The 18,998-nt window shown below is 40.0% G+C and overlaps 1 protein-coding gene across 10 annotated transcripts; it reads right to left on the reverse strand.

Moving 5' to 3' along the window:
* Positions 1–838: 838 nt before the first annotated feature.
* Hus1 (HUS1 checkpoint clamp component) lies at positions 839–18,633 on the reverse strand. Of its 10 annotated transcripts, none has more exons than XR_007109968.1 (9): positions 18,499–18,627; positions 17,779–17,906; positions 17,522–17,698; positions 15,911–16,018; positions 14,652–14,726; positions 8,576–8,675; positions 6,832–6,951; positions 3,937–5,629; positions 839–2,201 (listed from the first exon to the last, which is right to left on the reverse strand). XR_007109968.1 is itself a non-coding variant. In XM_047562742.1 (9 exons), the coding sequence occupies exons 3-9, from the start codon at positions 17,893–17,895 to the stop codon at positions 5,547–5,549; spliced, it is 780 nt and encodes a 259-aa protein (XP_047418698.1). In that variant the 5' UTR covers positions 17,896–17,906; positions 18,205–18,305; positions 18,499–18,633; the 3' UTR covers positions 2,622–5,546. The 10 variants fall into 10 exon arrangements, 7 of the variants coding, with proteins under 7 accessions (XP_047418698.1, XP_047418694.1, XP_047418697.1 ...); XR_007109970.1 differs by having other exon boundaries at positions 848–2,201; positions 5,088–5,629; XR_007109969.1 differs by lacking the exon at positions 839–2,201 and having other exon boundaries at positions 2,622–4,077; positions 5,088–5,629.
* Between the last annotated feature and the right edge of the window lie 365 nt (positions 18,634–18,998).

Consider the following 18,998-nt stretch of genomic DNA (forward strand, 5'->3'; position numbering starts at 1 on the left):
GAAATTGATGAAGCCCCAATTGTTGAAGCTGTTTTGGGAAACCTATATGTGAACAGTGAAGGGTTAACCAGAAGCTGCACCCTGCCAGGCCTTGCCCTCTTATGAGGGCTCCTTCCCTACTCCTTCTGCCTCCTCCTGCAGGGTTTATTTGCAAACAGTGAAAGAGAAGAATGGAGACAAAAACACCAGGCAGACGCTCAAGACCCTTAAGGGGAAGTACCTCACCCAGGTGACCTAAGTAGGATTTTCTAAGGAAGTTGATCACATAGAGATTTCAAATGGGAACTTATTTGGTAAAAAGTGATTATGGTGTTTACATGTAGACTTTAAAAGCCTAAATTTTAAAATAACTCTAGGCTAAGGTCACTGGATGATGTCAGTGTTCTGGGCAGTGCTGACCAAGCCCCTGAGACCTTCAGAGAAACACTGGAAGCCACCAGGTCTGCCCTGTGGGCTGCTGTGCACACCAGCAGCCATTAGGCAGCAGCATGGATCCACTGGCTTACTTTGTATTTCTTTTTCTTTCCTTGTAAGGCTTACAAATGCTGCTATCTTATTCTTCCCAATTCACAGGTGGCTAACATTACTAATCACTGTTAGAGAAGCCATCTCTCTAAGATAACTGACTTGCCCAATATTAGGAGGCTGGGAAGAAGCAGGATCTATTGCTAGGTATTTACATGTGGGATGCAGCATCTTTCAGAGCTATTATCAGACTGGCTCTGCTGGGGAGTGCTATGAGTATATAGTACCTAGACTCCAGGTAGACAGCTTTATTTCCTCATGCTACCCCTGGGGTTATCTTGCTGCTATCATCCAAGGATTTTTTAAGCCCTCTGACTCAGCTGGTCTTTTTCAGAATGCTTCAGACTGTAATTATTGTCTTGCCACAGGCTTAAAGGCAACAGGTCAAGAAACTGTAGACTGAAACTCACAAAACTGTGAGCCAAAATACATATTTTCTCTTATTATCTCAGGTATTTTGTCACAGTGACAGAAAGCTAACATATTCACATTAGATAAAAAAGAGATCATTCTTCAATGTACTGCCATTTTATTGGTTCAAGCTCCAGTATTCTAAACCTGGTATAATTTCAACATAAAATATAAAAGTTTTAATTTTCTACTCATGAGAACAAAGATGTGCTGAAGTTCAGGAAACTGGAATTTCCAGTTAAATATGTACAAATAATAAATATTCAAATAACAATATTCACATATTCAAATACTATTCAGTCCAATAAAATTAATTTTGTTACAAAGTTGGTTATAAAATTGTTAGAAAATACATAAGTATACATAAGTATACAAAGATTGAAATAAGAATCACCCAGAAATAGCCAGGTTTGGATGTTTGTATATATGTATCTGCCCAGTTTTTTTCTAACACACAGGGTTTATATTAACCCCTAACCTGCTTTTTCTGTTTCAGTACTGGGAATTGAATCTAAGATCTCACACATGCTAGGCAAGCACTAAATCACTGAGCTACATCCCCAGCCCTAACATGCTTTTTAAACTTGACTATCGAGTCATAAAAACTTTGTCATCTCAGTATACTTTTTTCTGTAACATTATTTTTGGAGTATGAAATGTGTCAAACCATGGATCATATAACCAATTACCCACCGATTTATATTTAAGACATTTTGTTTTCCACATAACAGTACTAGAACATCATTGATCATAATCTTTATGTAAATTCTTATAGAAAGAAGTATTGTCAAAAGATCACACATTTTTTAAGGCTCTTCATACATAACACCAAACTGGTCTCCAACAAGTGATATCAATTCACTACCATCAGCAATGTCCAAGTGGGGTTAACTGATTTGTCTGATAATCTCCGGGTATTGCCAGTTATAAAAAAATGATTTTGTCTTAGTTCAATGATTGTACTTAGAAGCAGCTCAAAAAATTTGAGCTTCCTTTCAGATTTTCTCTATTGGAATCCATACAAAGTTCAGAATTAAAGAGTAATGTCAGCAAAATGGTAGAGTTCTCCAGTTTCCAGCAACTATTCAGTGGCAAGATTACCACGGTGAGTATTCCAGAACTCCAGAAAGAAGCTATGTTGCCCCTTGAACCACAGATATGAGAAAAACTGCAATCATGTGGTAAGAGTAAGTTCTCTGTGAGGCTCTTCCCCATCAAGGCAAGAGTGCCTCCTGCAGTAAATTTCCCTGAATTGATGCTTTCTCCTGTAGAAAAAGTAAGAGGGAGATGGCAGTTGAATTCCCTACTAATTATAATAATTGGTTAAAGGTTATGTCATATTAAAGTTGTAAATTGTGACATCAAGAATTCAAAATGTGCCAGGAGCAGTGGGGCACACCTGTAATCCCAGCTACTCAGGAGGCTGAGGCAAGAGAACCACAAGCTTGAGGCCAGCCTGGACTATCCAGGGAGAACTTGCCTCAAAATAAAAATTTTTAAAAAGGGTTGGGGTTGTAACTCAGCAGGAAGCACTTACCTAGCATGTGTGAGATCCTCAGTATCACACATAATAATAATAAATAATAATAATAATAATAATAATAATGTGAGGGTGAGAAAAGTTAGACTTTTTAAAAAGAATTTTTTAGTGACCAAAGTTCAATTTAAAATAACCTTTTATAATTATTTGCAGCAATATGAATGAATGAACCTGGAGAAATTATGTCAAGTGAAATAAATCAGGCATAGAAAGACAAACACTGTATGATCTTGCTTGTGTGATTCACATGTGGAATCTAAAAGAGTGGCCCTTGGTTACCAGAGGTCAGGTGGCTATGGTGAAGGGAGGAATGTGGAGATACTGATCAAAGTATATATAACTACAGTTAGAAAGGAGGAGTTTTAAAAAGATGTCCAGAAAAGGCAAATGTACAGAGGCAGAAAAGTAGACAACTGGCTGCCTGCAAAGAAAGTATAGTGAGGGTGGGGAATGGGAATGATTGAGTGGTTTGGGGTTTTCCTTTTTGGGTAATGAAAAGATTCTAAAATTGATTGTGGTGGTGTCTGCACAAGTCCTGTGAACAAACTAAAACCCGCCAGATTGAATGCTTTAATGGATGAATTGTATAAGTGACTTTCAATAAAGTTTTAAAAATAAAAATGTACAGAATTGTATCTCTCCTCAAAAAGATGGATGCTCTATCCATTTGGCAACATACAACAAGAATATGACCATCATTAAGCATTTTCACTGAAGATGGAATCAAAATTCCAGCTCCAGAATTAATGCTGATGCCACTTTTCAGGCCAAGAGCTGGGTCCTTTGTGCTAGGGAAGTATTACCCAATAAACCTGGTCTAAGACCTGATGGGTAAGCAGTTCCCTGATAGACCAAGAAAACACTGCAGGAGGATGGCAAGGCCACTTGGACGTGAGCCTGAGTGCTTGGATTAGGAATTCTTATGAATCCCTGACCTATTCAGAATGGTCTCAAAAGTCAGTTCAAGATGTGACCACCAGTGGCATGTGGTGGCGCACACCTGTAATTCCATTAATTCAGGAGGCTGAGGCAGGAGGGTCAAAAGTCTAAGGCCAGCCTCAGTAACTTAGGGAGACCCCAGCAACATATCAAGACCTTGTCTCAAAATAAAAAATAAGAACCACTGGAGATGTAGCTGGTAAAATTGTCCCTGAGCTCAATGCCCAGGACCACCACCACAACAAAAGATGTGGCTACCATAGGTACCTTGGGCTCTGAACCCAGGCAGGCAAGAAGATGCCTAACTGGCTCTGACATTTAGGAGAGTGCTCCTTAAACTTAAATTCTTACACACACACAGCCAGTAAAGTGTGTCTCCAAAATCCAGAAAGTATCTGCTTCTTTAAATGGACTAAATTGTGATTTCTTGACCTTACACGATCTTATCTTTGCACACTGTTCAATAAAGCAGCCCTGCACATTTCCTAGGTTTGTGGTTTTCTATTAGTTCCCTTCCTCACCTTATAGGTCTGTGAGATGCAAAGAAGTAGGAGACTTGGTGAATAAAGCACAGCAAGTTGTGACAATAACCAGAGGACTGTAGCCTCCCCACTGCCAGTGATAACTTCTTTAGCCACACTCCAAGGATAGGACATCCTGAACTGCCCATAAAAGCACAGAGTTCAGATACACTGAAAGTAAACACACAACTGCTAACTCAATAACACATTTTAACAGAAACCTAAGTTTCATAAAATAATTTTCAGATATCATTCTATTTTGCATCATGATTTTTAGGTTTTATGACTACAGTGGGAATTAATTTTATTACCAGCCAAGAAGGGAGACAGCCTTTCAAAATTTAAATGTCTCTGATTTTAAAATGTTATCCTATTAAAAACTTGAAAAGTCATTCAAACACATTGGTTTTATCAAATAATAAAGCCAAAAGAGATTTTCATTTTTGCTGACTTTCCATTTCTTCATCATATACAAAACAACATAGGTCTTGATTTTGTAAAGTGACATTAAAATACTATGTATTATGTCCACCTCCACAGGACACATGAGATTTAATTAAAATAGCAAATGTGATGGAATGTGCTTCAGGGAGAATGAGGAAGCCCATCCATCACAACTGCACAAGTTTTGTATATAAACAGAAAGAAGGTCTCATCATTTAACACAAAAGCTAACTTAGAAATTTCATTTTTTCCTACTCTAAATGCAAATGCATTCTTCCCAAAATGACAGATCTTGATGTACCATAGAAGAAACAACTATACAGAATTATAAACTAAAGGGCTGGGGATGAGGCTCAGCGTAGCATACGCAAGCCCCTTGGTTCAATTCCCAGCACTAAAAACAACAACTTAAAAGCAAAACTGGCCCCAGGGAGGAAGTGAGAGCAGCAACAGCAAGGGACAAGCTTGCAGCTAAGAACTGCCTTGGCTGGGCCAGCTCTCCAGGAGCTAAGAGGCAAGTGGGCTCAAGTCCTCCACAAGTTGGACAGACAGTCCACAAACTGCAGCTATGACACCTCAAGGAGCACTGAATAGCCACAGCTGCTGTGAGGGAGCAGAGGGACCCTCTTTGGTTACTGGGCTCTTGGGGACAGGAGCAGGGAGAGGGGAGCATGCTGAAATGTGAGAGTGGCTAACAGTATGCTGACCTGGAGGCTGTGCCTGGGGGAAGCTCCAAGCTCTGCAAGCAACACTCTTGTGAATTCTGTCTATGACATCGATTCCATGTGCATGAGGATTTTTATAACTTCAACGAGAAACTGCTACTTAAAGCCTGGAAAGGGCCATGTGTAGCTCAGTGGTAGAATGCCAGGGTCCATCCCCAGCACCACAAAATAAATAAAGTCTGGATAAATTTTAGTTCTTTTTCTCAATGTCTTAAAAGCAAGTACAAAAATAAAAAACAAAACAGACATGAATAATATAAATGTTTATCCAACTGTGTTGCACTGATTTCATTTTTAGTTAAATTATTTTAGAGGGAGAAATAAGCACAGTGTAGAGATTTGTGGTGTTGTGAGGACAGACCAGTGACTCAGAACACATCACCCCACTGCCTCTCCCATCAGGAGGAAGGCCTCTGGGCTCTCAATTCCGGTGGTGTGGTGCTAGGACAATGCTGGGATGAAGTACTGTAGGGAGACGTCTTCATGAAGCAAATCAAAATGAACAATCCTGTTATTCACAATATCTGGGGAGAGAAAAGCCACTATTTTAAAGACCCTTCACAGCACACACATGCCCCCCATGAAAGCAGCTTCTCCACCCTGGGAACCTCCTATGAAAGGTCTCTGTCTTCTCAGAGGGTCCCTGCAGAGGTCACAGCACAGGCAACCAACACTACCCCAGGGGAAAGAATGAGAGAAGAACACAGCTTCCCAGGTGTTGGGTGGAAACCCAAAAGGCAGGCTTCCCAGTAAACCACATGGAATCAATCATATCTTTCCATGGAAAAACTGCTGCCCACCAGTGAGTGACACAATGTGGAGAAGACACAAGTACCCACATTCCCCTTACACTGGGCAAGCTGTGCCACACACTCCATCTGACACCTTCTCCAAGTACCTGACTCTACTGCCCCTCTCGGAGTCTCTTCTCTCTATTCTTGGTACTTTCTCTTTGGATCTCTTTGACAGAGTCACCTAGAATTCTGTTTCTTCTCCATAGTGTACTAAAGATCCAAAGGTTCTAGGGTACTGTTCTGGGCCATTCTCCTCAGCTTTGTCCACTAGTGTCTGCATGGTCAGCCTGGGAGCTATTCCATAAAAGGATGGGCTTCATATCGAGGTCAATTTCTTTTAGATTGCTGCAAGGAGGAAGAAAGTACCCTGAGAAGCTCTTGACAAGAATGTCTTGCCAACATGCAGTCAGCAGATAAGCGGAGTGAGGGCAGGTGTGTGAGCTCAGAGTCAGGACTAAGTCAGAATTCAGAGATAACCAGTAATAACCAGCATCTGACCAGGAGATTCTGGTGGTGAGCACTGGAAAGGTAGACAAAGAAAGGAAGCAAAACACTGTGAATGAAAATTCAAATCTAAGCACAGCCATGTGAGGGATTCTGAATGTGTAAAATCTGAGGAACCTGGTGAACAGAGGTGATCTCTGTGCTGTCCTCCTGACAGTGTCTCTGCAGGAATGACCTGCTGCATGGTGGCCATAAGAGGCAGCCCACATGCCAACCCAGTGTGGCTACTGGCCTCCAAAGTGTTTTTTCTCTACGTGCTTCTAAATTCAGGCAAATTTTAAGAACGTGATTATCCTAGAAAGCCTGAGTCTGCATTTTGGGCTCATTTTGCATTTATAAGATTGCATGCAATTTGTTAGACCAGAGGTGACTAAACTGTCTAAGATACAAAAAAAAAAAAAAAAAAAAAACCAGAGATGCAAACTCACTGCACAAGGCCTTTGTAGGATTCACTTGCTGTCCAGCAAGAAACTGGAGGAGCTTCCTGATATCTATATGCACTTCAGCCATCTCTTCTGGGTTTCTGTCCTGAGAAGTATTTTCAGAAGCTAAAATGACAAAAATGTTTTTAAGTATAACATCTTTGGACATAACAGAACCCAGAAATATGCAACACATGCTTAATTAAATAAATGATTCACCTTGCAACTGATTTTAGTACCCTGAAGAAATACTACAACTTATAAATGTTGTCACTCATGACACAAGTATTTATTAGGTCCTAATTATTTAAAATACTGTGATAATTCCAGGGGAATCTTCATTTAAAAGGACTTGAAATATGGGTCAACCTCCTCTTTAGGTGAAAGAAAACTATATTTGATACTCACTCTTTATTTTGGTAATGGGGATTGAACCCAGGATCTCCTGCATGAGCCCTCTACCACTGAGTCACTTTTCCAGTTCCCTCTTTTAAAAAATATCATTTTAGTTTAAGAAAGGGCCTTGCTAAGTTGCCCCGGCTGGCCTTGAACTTGGAGATCCTCCTGCCTCAGCCTTCTGAATAGCTGGGACTATGGGTATGCACCACAATAGCCAACTCCTCACTATGTATTTAAAAGCTGAATGTAGGTAGCTAATGCAAGCCCTCTTATTCTAAAAGTAGAATGAAATAAAGAATATTCTTGCAATTTCTGGGAAAGTATCAAAAGTAATTCCTGCTTTGTGTTTATTAAAGTAAACAAAATAGCCAGGCACGGTGGCATACACCTGCAATCCCAGTGTCGCAGGAAGCTGAAGCAGGAGGATCACAAGTCCAAAGCCAGTCTCAGTGACTTAGTAAGACCCTATCTCAAAATAAAAAATAAAAAAAAGGGCTGGGAATGTGGCTCAGTGGTTAAGTGACCCAGGTGCCAAAAATTTAAAAATAAATAAAATAAATGATGCCAAAAAAAAGTCATTCCATGCAACACTGTCAAACTTTAATCATATTGATTTACTCTGCGGGAATAGTATACCCTCCACTACAAAGTAAAAATCCTTTTGCAGTGCTATGCTAACATTTGTGTGTATACATAAGCAAATGTAGTAATAAATCTTAATTCAAAGGTGAATGGGCATATTTTACCTGTTTGGAAATAAATGTATATCGGGAAATAATTTGACATTGGTTGCAGATACTTTTTCTCTGGTTGTTTGTTTCCCTGCTTGAGCACATGACGCTAGCCCCTCTGGGCTCATTGCTCAGTGTGCTGGTCAATTTCCTTCCTTCACTGCCTGTTGAATCAACTCCATAGTTCTTCATTACTTGATTAAGTGTATCAGTATCACATTTTATATCTGCTAATCTAATTTTGTAAGTATTGAAGTAACTAAAGAAGGAGAAAATAAGAAATGTACCTGCCTTTCTGACTCTATTCCAGGAGGGAAACTGAAATCTCACAGAGCAGAATGGGACTGACAGGCCAGAAAGGACTTTGGAGGTCATTTAGTGTGACCTGAGTTCAAGAGAAGTGGAAGGAGCCCCTGTGCAGTTCCCTCAGCTGCCTGGCAGCTCAGGTCCTTACCCTAATGGTTAACTGCTCCAACATATGGCAGGAAATGCTTGGGCTCCCCAAGCATGAAATGAAGTCAACTGAATTTCAACTTCTCTACACTGAGAGACCTCAAAGTGTATGTTATCTGAAACAATTAATTTATCTATAGTAAAATATAATCCACAAGAAAACTTACCTAATGGAGGATTTCCAAGATCTTTAAAATGAGTTGTAACACATACTAACTCAGTTTCTATCTTCAAGTTCAATTCTCCATTTAGGTTTGCTTCAATAACCTGCAAATCGAATATTGTACAAAATTGTATTAAAAAGAAAAGGAGGACAAAAGAAAAGAACCCCAAGGATATTAGCTTCCACAAAGCCAGATGACAAGGCAACTCCACAAAACCTCAGAATGCCTCAGAGGGCACTGAGATCACGGTGGGTGGTATCAAGGACAGAGAGGAGATGAGCCCAGAACTCAGATATTCCCCTAACACACCAAAGGAGAGGTTCCCCTAGTGGAAAACTCAGCAGGGAGATGTGAAAACAGGGAAGTGGGAGGGGCCTTGCTGGAAACAAAGGCGAGGGGACCTGGCTATGGATGCCTGGGCAGAGGGCTCCCTTCCAGGACAGGAAGCCCTATACTGAAAAGGAACAGAGAAAAGTAAAAGCCCAATTAACAGGAGGTACACTCTTAGAAGTAAAGTGAAGGAAAGTTATATGAAGGGGAAGACAAAGAGGGACAACTCTCAGAAAGTCCTAAGGAGATGGTTCCAGGACAGTCTGTATGCCTTAATATTTTATGGTTACAAAGAATAAAGAAGCTGTGAAGTTAGAAAACTATCTTGGTTCACTCCCACATCTACAATGAAACTTTTTAAAAGAACAACAACAAAAAATAATCAGTAAAGGACTATGACTGAACCTGTATCTATTCTGAGAAAAAAAAAAAAAAAACAGAAATAATAATACCCAAAATAGCACATGAAAGACGTGAAGATACTATACAAGCAAATGCAGGCTATAATCTGTTATTTGAAAATGAACTTGAATAAGGAAACAATAGAAGCAAAGAAAGAACAACACTAAATCAGAATTAGGGAAGATTAGAAATGAGAAGACCAGACAACAAACTCATAAAAACAAACAAAAACAATGACAAAAAAAAAAAAAAACACCAGAGCTGGCAGAGTTCAGGAAATGGTTAGGAATATAAAGATAATTTCCAAAATAGCCAGGCATGCTGGCACACACCTGTAAACTAAACTTGAAGAAAGAAAACAACAAATAAGCACCGAATCAAAGAACATAGTAAGTAAAGCTGAAATGAAATGACAAAATAAAAAAATTACCAAACAGAAATAAAGGGATAAAAAAATATCTGAAAGAAAACAGATGTAGAAATGAAGAAGACCCAAGTCCAATGAGTCCCAGAAGAAGAAAACCACAGTACTGGGTAAGAAGAAAGGCTAACAATCATAGTTCAAAATGTTCCTAATATGAAGGAAGACATGCTGACACACAGAAGGTATACTCCCCACACCTGGTGAAGTGGACCATGGGTTGTTAACTCAATGGGGTTCGAAGAAAATAGAAACAAAACAAACCACACTCACACCCAAAAGAAAACAAAACAAAACAAAACAAAAACTCTGAGTTACTCATTCCCCGCTCACCTTAAATTAATAATCCAACCTATTTAAAAATGAAACAAAGTCAGAATGGCATCAGCCTCTTTGACAGTAGCATTATATACCAAAGGCAATGAAGTACAGTGAGCTAACAAATTTACATCTAGCCAAGGTGACATGAACATGCTAATGAAATCCGTCAGTCCTTCTGGAATGAGGTGCAGGAGAATAAGCTTCAGATAACAAAAAGTTACTGCAGTTACAACATAAAGAAAGATATGACTAATCTTTTTATCTACAGAGCCAAAATTAACAATAAGGGACCAAAATAATGTGCAATAATGTACACCATGACAATGTGAACCTAAACACAACTATTAAAAAACAGGAGTGGGGAGAATGTGAAGGGAACATAGAAATTAGTGCCTTATTTCTATAAATGGACCAACTATCTGGAATAACTACACATTTAGTATGACCATAAAGCCATTTGAGTTTTGTGAGAATGACTTATTCTAAAAATACTTTAGATGTTGGAAAATGAGATTCACAGATTCAGAAAGGTATGGGACTGCTGTAATATAAACAGAACTGAGTAAGTCATAGTGTTGCTCGTGCCTAGTTTCTGTTCCCACAGCACAGCTGGGGAGAGGACTGAGGTCTCTATCTTTCCCTCATTTCTCCAACACAGTCCTCTCTCCTGCTCAGGAGTCTTCAACTCCTGCCCCCTTTTTTTTTTTTTTGGGTACCAGGGATTAAACCCACGGGTGCTTAACCATAAAGCCACATTCCCAGCCCTTTTTATTTTATTTTGAGACAGGGACTTACCAAGTTGCTCAGGACCTTGCTAAATTGCTGTGGTTGGCTTTGAACTTGCAATTCTCCTGTTTCGGCCTTCTGAGTCACTGGGATTACAGGCATAAGCCACCATGCCCAGCTCGACTCCTGCTCTTCCCACTTTGGGACTGGCCCCAAAGGTCACAGGGGATTCCTTTCATTTCAAGTTCCTCCCTTTACTGGTTTTTTTAACAAGTGAAATACATTGTACTTTGAGACTTTGCTAATCTGCTCATGGGACACTATATTTCTTCTTCTTTTTTTTGGTACTAGGGATTGAACCCAGGGGTGCTTTACCACTGAGGTGCACCCAGAGACCCTTTTACATTGAGACAGGGTTCTCACTAAGTTGCTAAGGGTCTTGCTAAATCGCTGAGGCTGGCCTCAAACTCCTGCCTCAGTCTCCCTTAGGCACTGGGATTTCAGGTGTGCACCACCACACCCAGAGGAACTCTATTTCTTTTTTGGGTATTGGTATCTGCCTGTTGTTAGAGCTTATGTACAGTCTGTTGTCAGCATTCTGCCAACCAGTAGTACAACTGTGCTGGCTAAACAAGACAGGTGAGTACAGGCCACTGATTTGGTAGAAACCACCCATCCCTGAAAATGCTGCTGGGAGAGGAGCAGAGAGACCTTTTGGAGGAGTGGAAGAGTGCCCTTCTGCACAACACTGCTAGAGCACCCACGTTTAGGGAATGTCACTTAGTATTCCTCACTCTTATGCCTTAAAAATGCCAAACTCTAAATCATCCATATTCAAGAAACAAAAGTTTTTATGAACTTGAGTGGATTCTTATTTCTGAGCTTTTTTTTTTTTTTTTTTTTTTTTTGTTGTTGTTGTTTTTGTGGTGCTGGGGATTGAACCCAGGGCCTTGTGCATTGGAGGCAAGCACTCTACCAACTAAGCTATATTCCCAACCCTCTTATTTCTGAGCTTTTGACATCAGAAGACGTCCCCCTTAAGCTCACTTTTTGTATAATCTCATAAATTTACCTTTGAATAAAAAGCATTCATTATAAGTCTTTTTCTTTCATTAACACAGAAATGCACTGTTATATTTCTTAACCCACTGTCCTATAATCTGGAACAATATTTTACTAAAATAAAATATATAAAACTATCCTTGTGAATGTTCTGGACCACTCAGTAGGGCTCTATAAAGCTAGCACATGACATATACCTATTTGTTTCAAATAATCACACACCCAACATCTGTAAATTCCCATTGCTTTTGAAGGAGAGTGGTTTTAGATGCAAATTCTAGGTCAAAAAAAGCAACTTGCAATGGTTCTAAACAACATTTAGGCTCTTATTCTTTCTTAAGATTCCTAAAAAATGAGTAATGGAACATTAGATTCCAACTTGCTTCTGATCCTACCCTGTGTCTGGCACACAGTGGCATTCAATTAACACTCTTGAAGGAACTAACAAACAGCCAGTTCTCTGAACATCAATCACTAATTTTTATGATTCAGTTTATCTGAACTACTATGTGCATCAACATACTCAATTTCTTAAGAGAGGACAGGATTTCTTTCAGTGATTTCCTTAATAATTGTTACCTACCATTCACTGAATACCAATGTAATGCACTGGACACCTACCACAAATTATTATCTCTCAATTTATTATAAGTGACAAAAACATTGATAGCTCTACTATTGCCCCCAATTAGGGTAATAATACTCAGCACTAGGGTTCACAATGCCATCCCTCTTCCACCACATATCTCTGTGCTTCCTACCCTTAAGTCATGTTCTCTTATTTTAATCATTAAGCTGATCCTGTGAAGCTATAGATTATTTCAAATGACCTATAGCATGGCACACATCACTAAATGTTGCTGCTGGGAGTGATTCAAACATGGTCAGCATGAGCACCATGCTGCCAGAAGAGCTGGTCAGAAGAGCAAAGTCTTGGCCCAGCCTCGTCCTCCCAAATTCAAACCTGATTCTTATGAGATCTCAGGAATTTTCACGCACAGGTGGCTTAGAAGCAATGTATTAAAACATGATATGTACTCCTGGTGGTACTTGCTCCTTTTTCTGCATGACTCACGTATACAACCCAATCTTATCAGCCTTCTTGCTTAATGAAGGAGGTAGGAATCAAGCAACTCTGAGGGGAGGGTGGACAATTTTAGTGTGTTGAGCCCCTTTCATTTTCCTTAATTCTACCACCTGTTATTTTCAGATACAGAATTCTGGTTATCCAGGTAGATCTCAATAAGCACTCAGCTAATCTAACTTGGTAACCTTCTACTTAGCAATTTCACATAACAGCCACTCTAAAAAATTTGTACACATTCATTTTTAAACACTCCTGAAAAGGGAAAACAAAACACCTCTGATTTTATCTAAGCCACCTTCTACCTCTCTACTTTGCTGACTCATTTCCATGGAACAGAAAGAACAAACAAATGTATGCTTCAATTAATTGCCAGGTCTTCTCCCCTGGGACTCTCTGAAACTCCCTGGAAGTCCCAAGGGACCCTAGAGGAAGCCAGCCTGACAACTGGATCAGCACCATGGTGGACACCACTGTCAGCATAGTGCATTGCTTCATAGGAAGCAGATTTTAGCCTCAAATGGGATCTATGAAGATTAAATTACATGAGAAAGCTTTCAGCTGGGCAAGCCTATTGTCACCAGTGTTTTTAAGTGAGCAGACCTCAAAGACATAAAATGGCCCTTAAACATTTTCTAGGCTTCAAAATTTTTTTTCTCTTTTTAAAATTCCAAGCTAAATTTCACACTGGATCCATGCAATACTGATTACTACACACCAAGGAACAATGGTACCCTGGGTCCTGTGATGCAGAATTACAGGGTCTCCCCTTCCAGAAGATGGCAGTTGAGGAGTTCTGAGACACTGGCAGATTTATGATGTACAGTGAAGAAAGTAGTTCAGTGAAGGAGGGGCTTCCTGCCAGTCTATGGGGAAGAATCCAGGGTGAACAGTGAGAATGGTAAAGTGCTTCCCAGGAGATAACAGACATAAGAAACAGACTGTGAAATGGTCAAGAAACAAAGCCTATGAAGAAGAGAGAACTGTGGAGGGTGGTAAAGCCCAAAGTGGACCTGCAAGGGAGGACCTGGTCCCATAGAGATGTGAGGTTTAAGTTCATCAGGTGAACTGTGGCTTTTAAAAGACAAAGGGACATAAATGTGTCTCTTTTTGGGGGTTGGGGGGTGAAGAGAAAATTCAGGATAAGCCCAGCTGTGTAGGAGGATAATCTACACAATTCTTCATCATTGCCACATACTGTAGCATTTTGACTGTGGGAGAAGGAGATTTTCACAAAATAAACAGAAAAATAAGTGTCCACTGGGTTGGTGTGAGATCTTTTGGAATTAAAAATTGCTGAAGTGTGGGGAATCTTTATGGCTCACCAAAAGACATTTGGCAAACAGATAGGACATTTCACATTCACTGTCAACCAAATCAGTGATTCATTTAAAAAATATATACATATTAGCAGATAATTGCTGTCCAAAATATAAGGAAAAAGAGAGGCAGAACTGTTAAACATAATAAGCTATACATACAGACATGAGGAATTAGGAGCAAATAAAAAGCCTTTCCCAATGAAAGTTGAAAAGCACTAGAAAGGCAACTGTAAAACTGCTTGCTGTCAGCACCAGGCGAGGCCTCACTAGGGCTTTGGTGAGGAGGTGCTCACTGCCTTATGTGCCTCACAGTGGCACAGGAGCACCATACTCAGGTCCATGGTGAGCTATCCTTCCAAAGGAGATGCCTGTATAGGCTAACATTATAGGGAAAAAAAAGTTATAACTTACAAGATGACTGCTGATGTTTTTCATTTTTTCCACAACGCTCCTCATAGTCTTCAAGACTGGCAAATAAATACTCACCTACAAAAGCAGTAAGAGCAATCATAAGTAAAAAAATGTACTACACTTGAAAACGAAAAAGTTGCTCAATAACTAATTTTGGATTGCATGCATGCTTGAGAACTCTGAATTCCTATTTTTTAATTTTCTGAATAAAGTTTTTTTTTTAAATACCAAAGGAAAACAACTGTATAATTTCATTAATTCAGACATTTGAGCAAAATTAAACAACCAAATGCCTGCCTCTAGTTACCTCAGCGACTATACCCCTGTGGACACTCCTTTGGTTCAAGGACCAGAGTGCTGCAGCAGCTGAGATGCCTGTATATAAACCCAAGGGAATAAAACTCAAGCATTCAGCAGAAGGTCTTCCCCTGAGGGATGTATACAGCCAGGTCTCCGGGGCCTTTTCTGCACTTTGCGCAAAAATACAGCGCAGCAGTCACTGCATCTCACCTGAGACTCTCAGTAACAGTGCTTTACAAAAGGATGGCTTTTTCCTAGTTTGTGTAGATGTCTCCTAGTGAAAAGTCAAGTACCTATTTTATCCAGTATATAATTTCCAGTATATGTTTGTAATTGTGAGCAAAAGACAAAGGACTCTTTGGCATCCTCTTTATTTTCAGTAGCTCCAGGGTTCCTATCAAGTTCCAGGTTATGCAAATGTGTCTCCTTCTGGCTTTCTTAAAACACATTTAGACATCAAGTCCTGTGAAACTCAAATTGGTGCCTAAGGCCAAGAGTTCTAATAAATACAAATTACCTTCCAAAGTATTACTTCAGTTTGGTTTTGTTTACAGGTTGCTATTGAGCAAGATATTCCTACCTCCTATATGTAGAGGATGGCATTTCTATTATATGCAACAGTGATTTAAGATGGCTTATATAAATCACAAAAGACATATTCTGATTTTTTTCCCTTAAAAATGAATACCTCATGCTAAGGGAAAAAAGCCAAACCCTCAGAAAAATGAGAATACACTCCATTTATGTGATATCTATCAAAATGTACAAATGTATTCTACTGTCATGTACAACAAATTAGAACAAATTAAAAAATTAATTAAAAAAGAAAGGAGAAAAAAATGAATACCACTTTCATTTCAGGCACTACTCAACCTTCAAATAAAATATGCTGCAAGACAATTAAGATTAAGATAATTCAAACCCCACTTTCATATGTGATAAACAACAGGACTACTCACATCAGAATCTGGGACTGAGGGTTTTTGTAAATCCTTCCACAATTTTCTAGGAATAACCTTTATGGGGATGTCATGCGTCACAATGCGACTACTGTTTGACACAGATAACTACCAAGAGAAGAATTCAAAATATATTTTATATTGTCAATATTAAAAACAAAACCAAAGAACTGAGCATAAAAATTGAAAGTATCAAATCTAAGTGGAATGTTCTCAATTCATTCACTTAAAATCCAATCAACCAATATTGACAGCATTATCAGTTCTGCTCTGCGATCCATGAGTAGCTGACAAATGTGGTGAACAAACAGGCTCCCTGATGGTTCCAGTGGAATGAATGGACTGATAAGAAAACAAACAAAATTGTATGAGATACTCACTGAAGCTCTGAAGAAAACAGAGCAGTGACCAAGCTAAGCATGAGGGAGGTTCCTAGACTGGGAGGCCTAGGTAGGCCTCTCTGAGGAGGTGATGTTTCAGATGACACAAAAACTAGAGGAAAATGACTATGGGAAGATAAGGATGAGAAGACAGGGTTTCAGGCAGGAAACAGAATACATAAAAGTTGTGAGACAGAAAGAAGCAAGCTTGCTATGCAGAAGCAAACTATAAACCATTCTTTGAGCATAGGATGCTCAGCATGCTGCAGTTTCTACATTGCTAAAAGAATAAACTATGCTTATGTATTTTTAGGGACTTTTGTGACACTCAGATCAAAGAATCTTGCACTATGAAATAGAAAAGTATGTTATTACTGCTTTCCCTTAGGCTGAAGAAACTCCAGACTTACACTGTGACATGGAATGCCCCTATTAGCTCTAATATCTGCCTAACTGCAAAGAGCTGAGAAAAAGTTATGAAGAAAAAGAAATCCTCTTTCATTGAAGATTTGAAACTGTTAATACCCACAGATGTACCAAGCACATAAAAAATGATAAGAGCCATAAGAACAGGGTTGTTGGGGAAGAGCAACACTATTGCTGAGTGCTAAAGAAAGAAGGTTTGAAAGGAGAGAGGCTCAAAGTAGAAGGCCCAATGTCACCATTCTGTGAGTTGGGAATGAACAGACACATCCAGGGAACCACTCAAAGGGTAGTAATTTGGGATCTGACTCCAAAATAGCTTGAGCTATATGTGAAACACTTTGAACATCATGTTAAGTTATCCTGGGTATGTCTAAGAACTATGTACTAAACTCATCTGGCAGCAATATGTGAGACAGATGTTTACTGAAGAATGACTGGTTATTGAAAGATATTACAACAGATGAGGTGGTGATGGGGGAGGAAGGCACACCAAAGGTGAAAATGGATAGAAATCATGATTTCTGGATAAGGTGAATACCATTAAAAGAAACAGAGATGCTGGAAGTTTCACTGTTTGGAAAAAGCAGCAGAGTAGTTGAATACTGTTATTAGAACATATTAACAAAGAGGAAGAACTGACTGTAAGCCAGAAAAAAAAAATAAGCATGCATCAGATCTTTAATTTTAAAACAAACCAATTAACTTTCAATAATACTTTTAAAAAGCCTGGGCTTCTAACTACTTATATTCTTTGGAGGCCAAGACCCTTGTGGAAAGCTTCTGAAACCCTGTTCTTCCTACTCACCAGCTCTACAGAGACTGTGAGGCAGGGAAAGTGTTTATTAGTCAGCTTGATTTTTAAAGTTCTGGCATTCTGGGCAGTTTTCAAAGCTCGAGATAAGTTTTCCGATGTTAGTTCTAAATAAATCTCATTGTTTTCTGCCGAGACACCCTCCATTTGAAATTCGCTGAAAAAGTTCTCCTAAGGGAAGAAAACGGATATTTGAGGGCTTTCCAGTGGCACTGGGTGAAGTCTAAGGCCTCTTGGGAACTTCTGTTTACCTGTTCCAGTTCACACCACATGCTCACTCCTCCACTGGCCAGTTTGTCATTAAGTATGAAGTTCAGCTTATCAGGGTTGATACGGAGGGTGCTGGTTTTGGCAAGCTTGGCTATCATGTTACTGACTCCTGTAACAGGGAGTAAAGTAAGGAGTTACTAAGACACACATCATGCACCTCAGAGGTCATCTGATCTTGCAGAACTTTTAGTTCATCAAAGTGCAACTTCCCGGTGGTAAAATAACCGTTTATGTTGGGATCATGCTTGAAAATACTTCAATACCGCTCACGTCATGCGGGTCTTCCAACAACCCGGCGAGGCATGCAGCACACACCATTTATGTTCAATAAGGAAACTAAGGTTCGGAGGCTAATTGGCACGTAAGAGTCATTCATTCATTCATATATTCAACACAAACTTATGGACCGTTGGGTTCTGCAGCACATAGTTCAAAGCAACGTTGGCCACAGTCGGGTGGAAAGACGAACGAGGCCTGAACGCGAAGGAATGTCTATGCCAGATGTCGACTGAAGCAGTTGCACAAAAAAGGATCATGTGATCAGAATCAAAGTTCAGAAATAAGTCCCATAACCTGTCTTCCTCCACTGTACCGCCAACGTCCGGCACTCCCGGCCCCACCCCCATCCACCCGCAGGGCTGCTGGCGAGGTGTCTGCCTACTTCCGGTCCTCCCCGGCTCCCCTCAGCCCTCCCAGCTCACGCGTGAACTGATTCAGGCAGGCAGCATCCACGATCTTAGCACGAAACTTCATTGCCGCACCACGGCCCGTGGCGGCGTGTGGCGGCGGCGGATACGTGTCCCTCACCGAACCTTTCCCCTGGAAAACGCGGCGGCCCTCACAGAGGTTCCGCGGAGATCAGTCTCCTGGCTTTTGCCAGGCCACGCCTCCGGAGAGACGGGGGTTCCTGATCCCCTGACCTCCAAACTCCTCCCCACTCCACCGATAAAAGTCTGCCTTTTTTTTTTTTTTTTTTTTTGCAGTTCTGAACCGCAAAACAGTCTGAACCTTATATAGTATTCTGTGCTCCTGTTTGCAAGACTTAAAAAAAAACCTTGGGTAGGGAATGTAGCCCAGTGATATTGCACTTGCCTATTCTATAGGAGACCTTGAAGGGTTTTATCCCCCAGCATAAAAAGAAAAGAAAATCCTTACATAGATAATGAATAGTTTGTATTCAAATAAATTGGATGCAATTTTT

This window comes from Sciurus carolinensis, chromosome 8 (genome assembly GCF_902686445.1).
Source record: "Sciurus carolinensis chromosome 8, mSciCar1.2, whole genome shotgun sequence".
NCBI classification, from domain to species: Eukaryota; Metazoa; Chordata; class Mammalia; order Rodentia; family Sciuridae; genus Sciurus; species Sciurus carolinensis.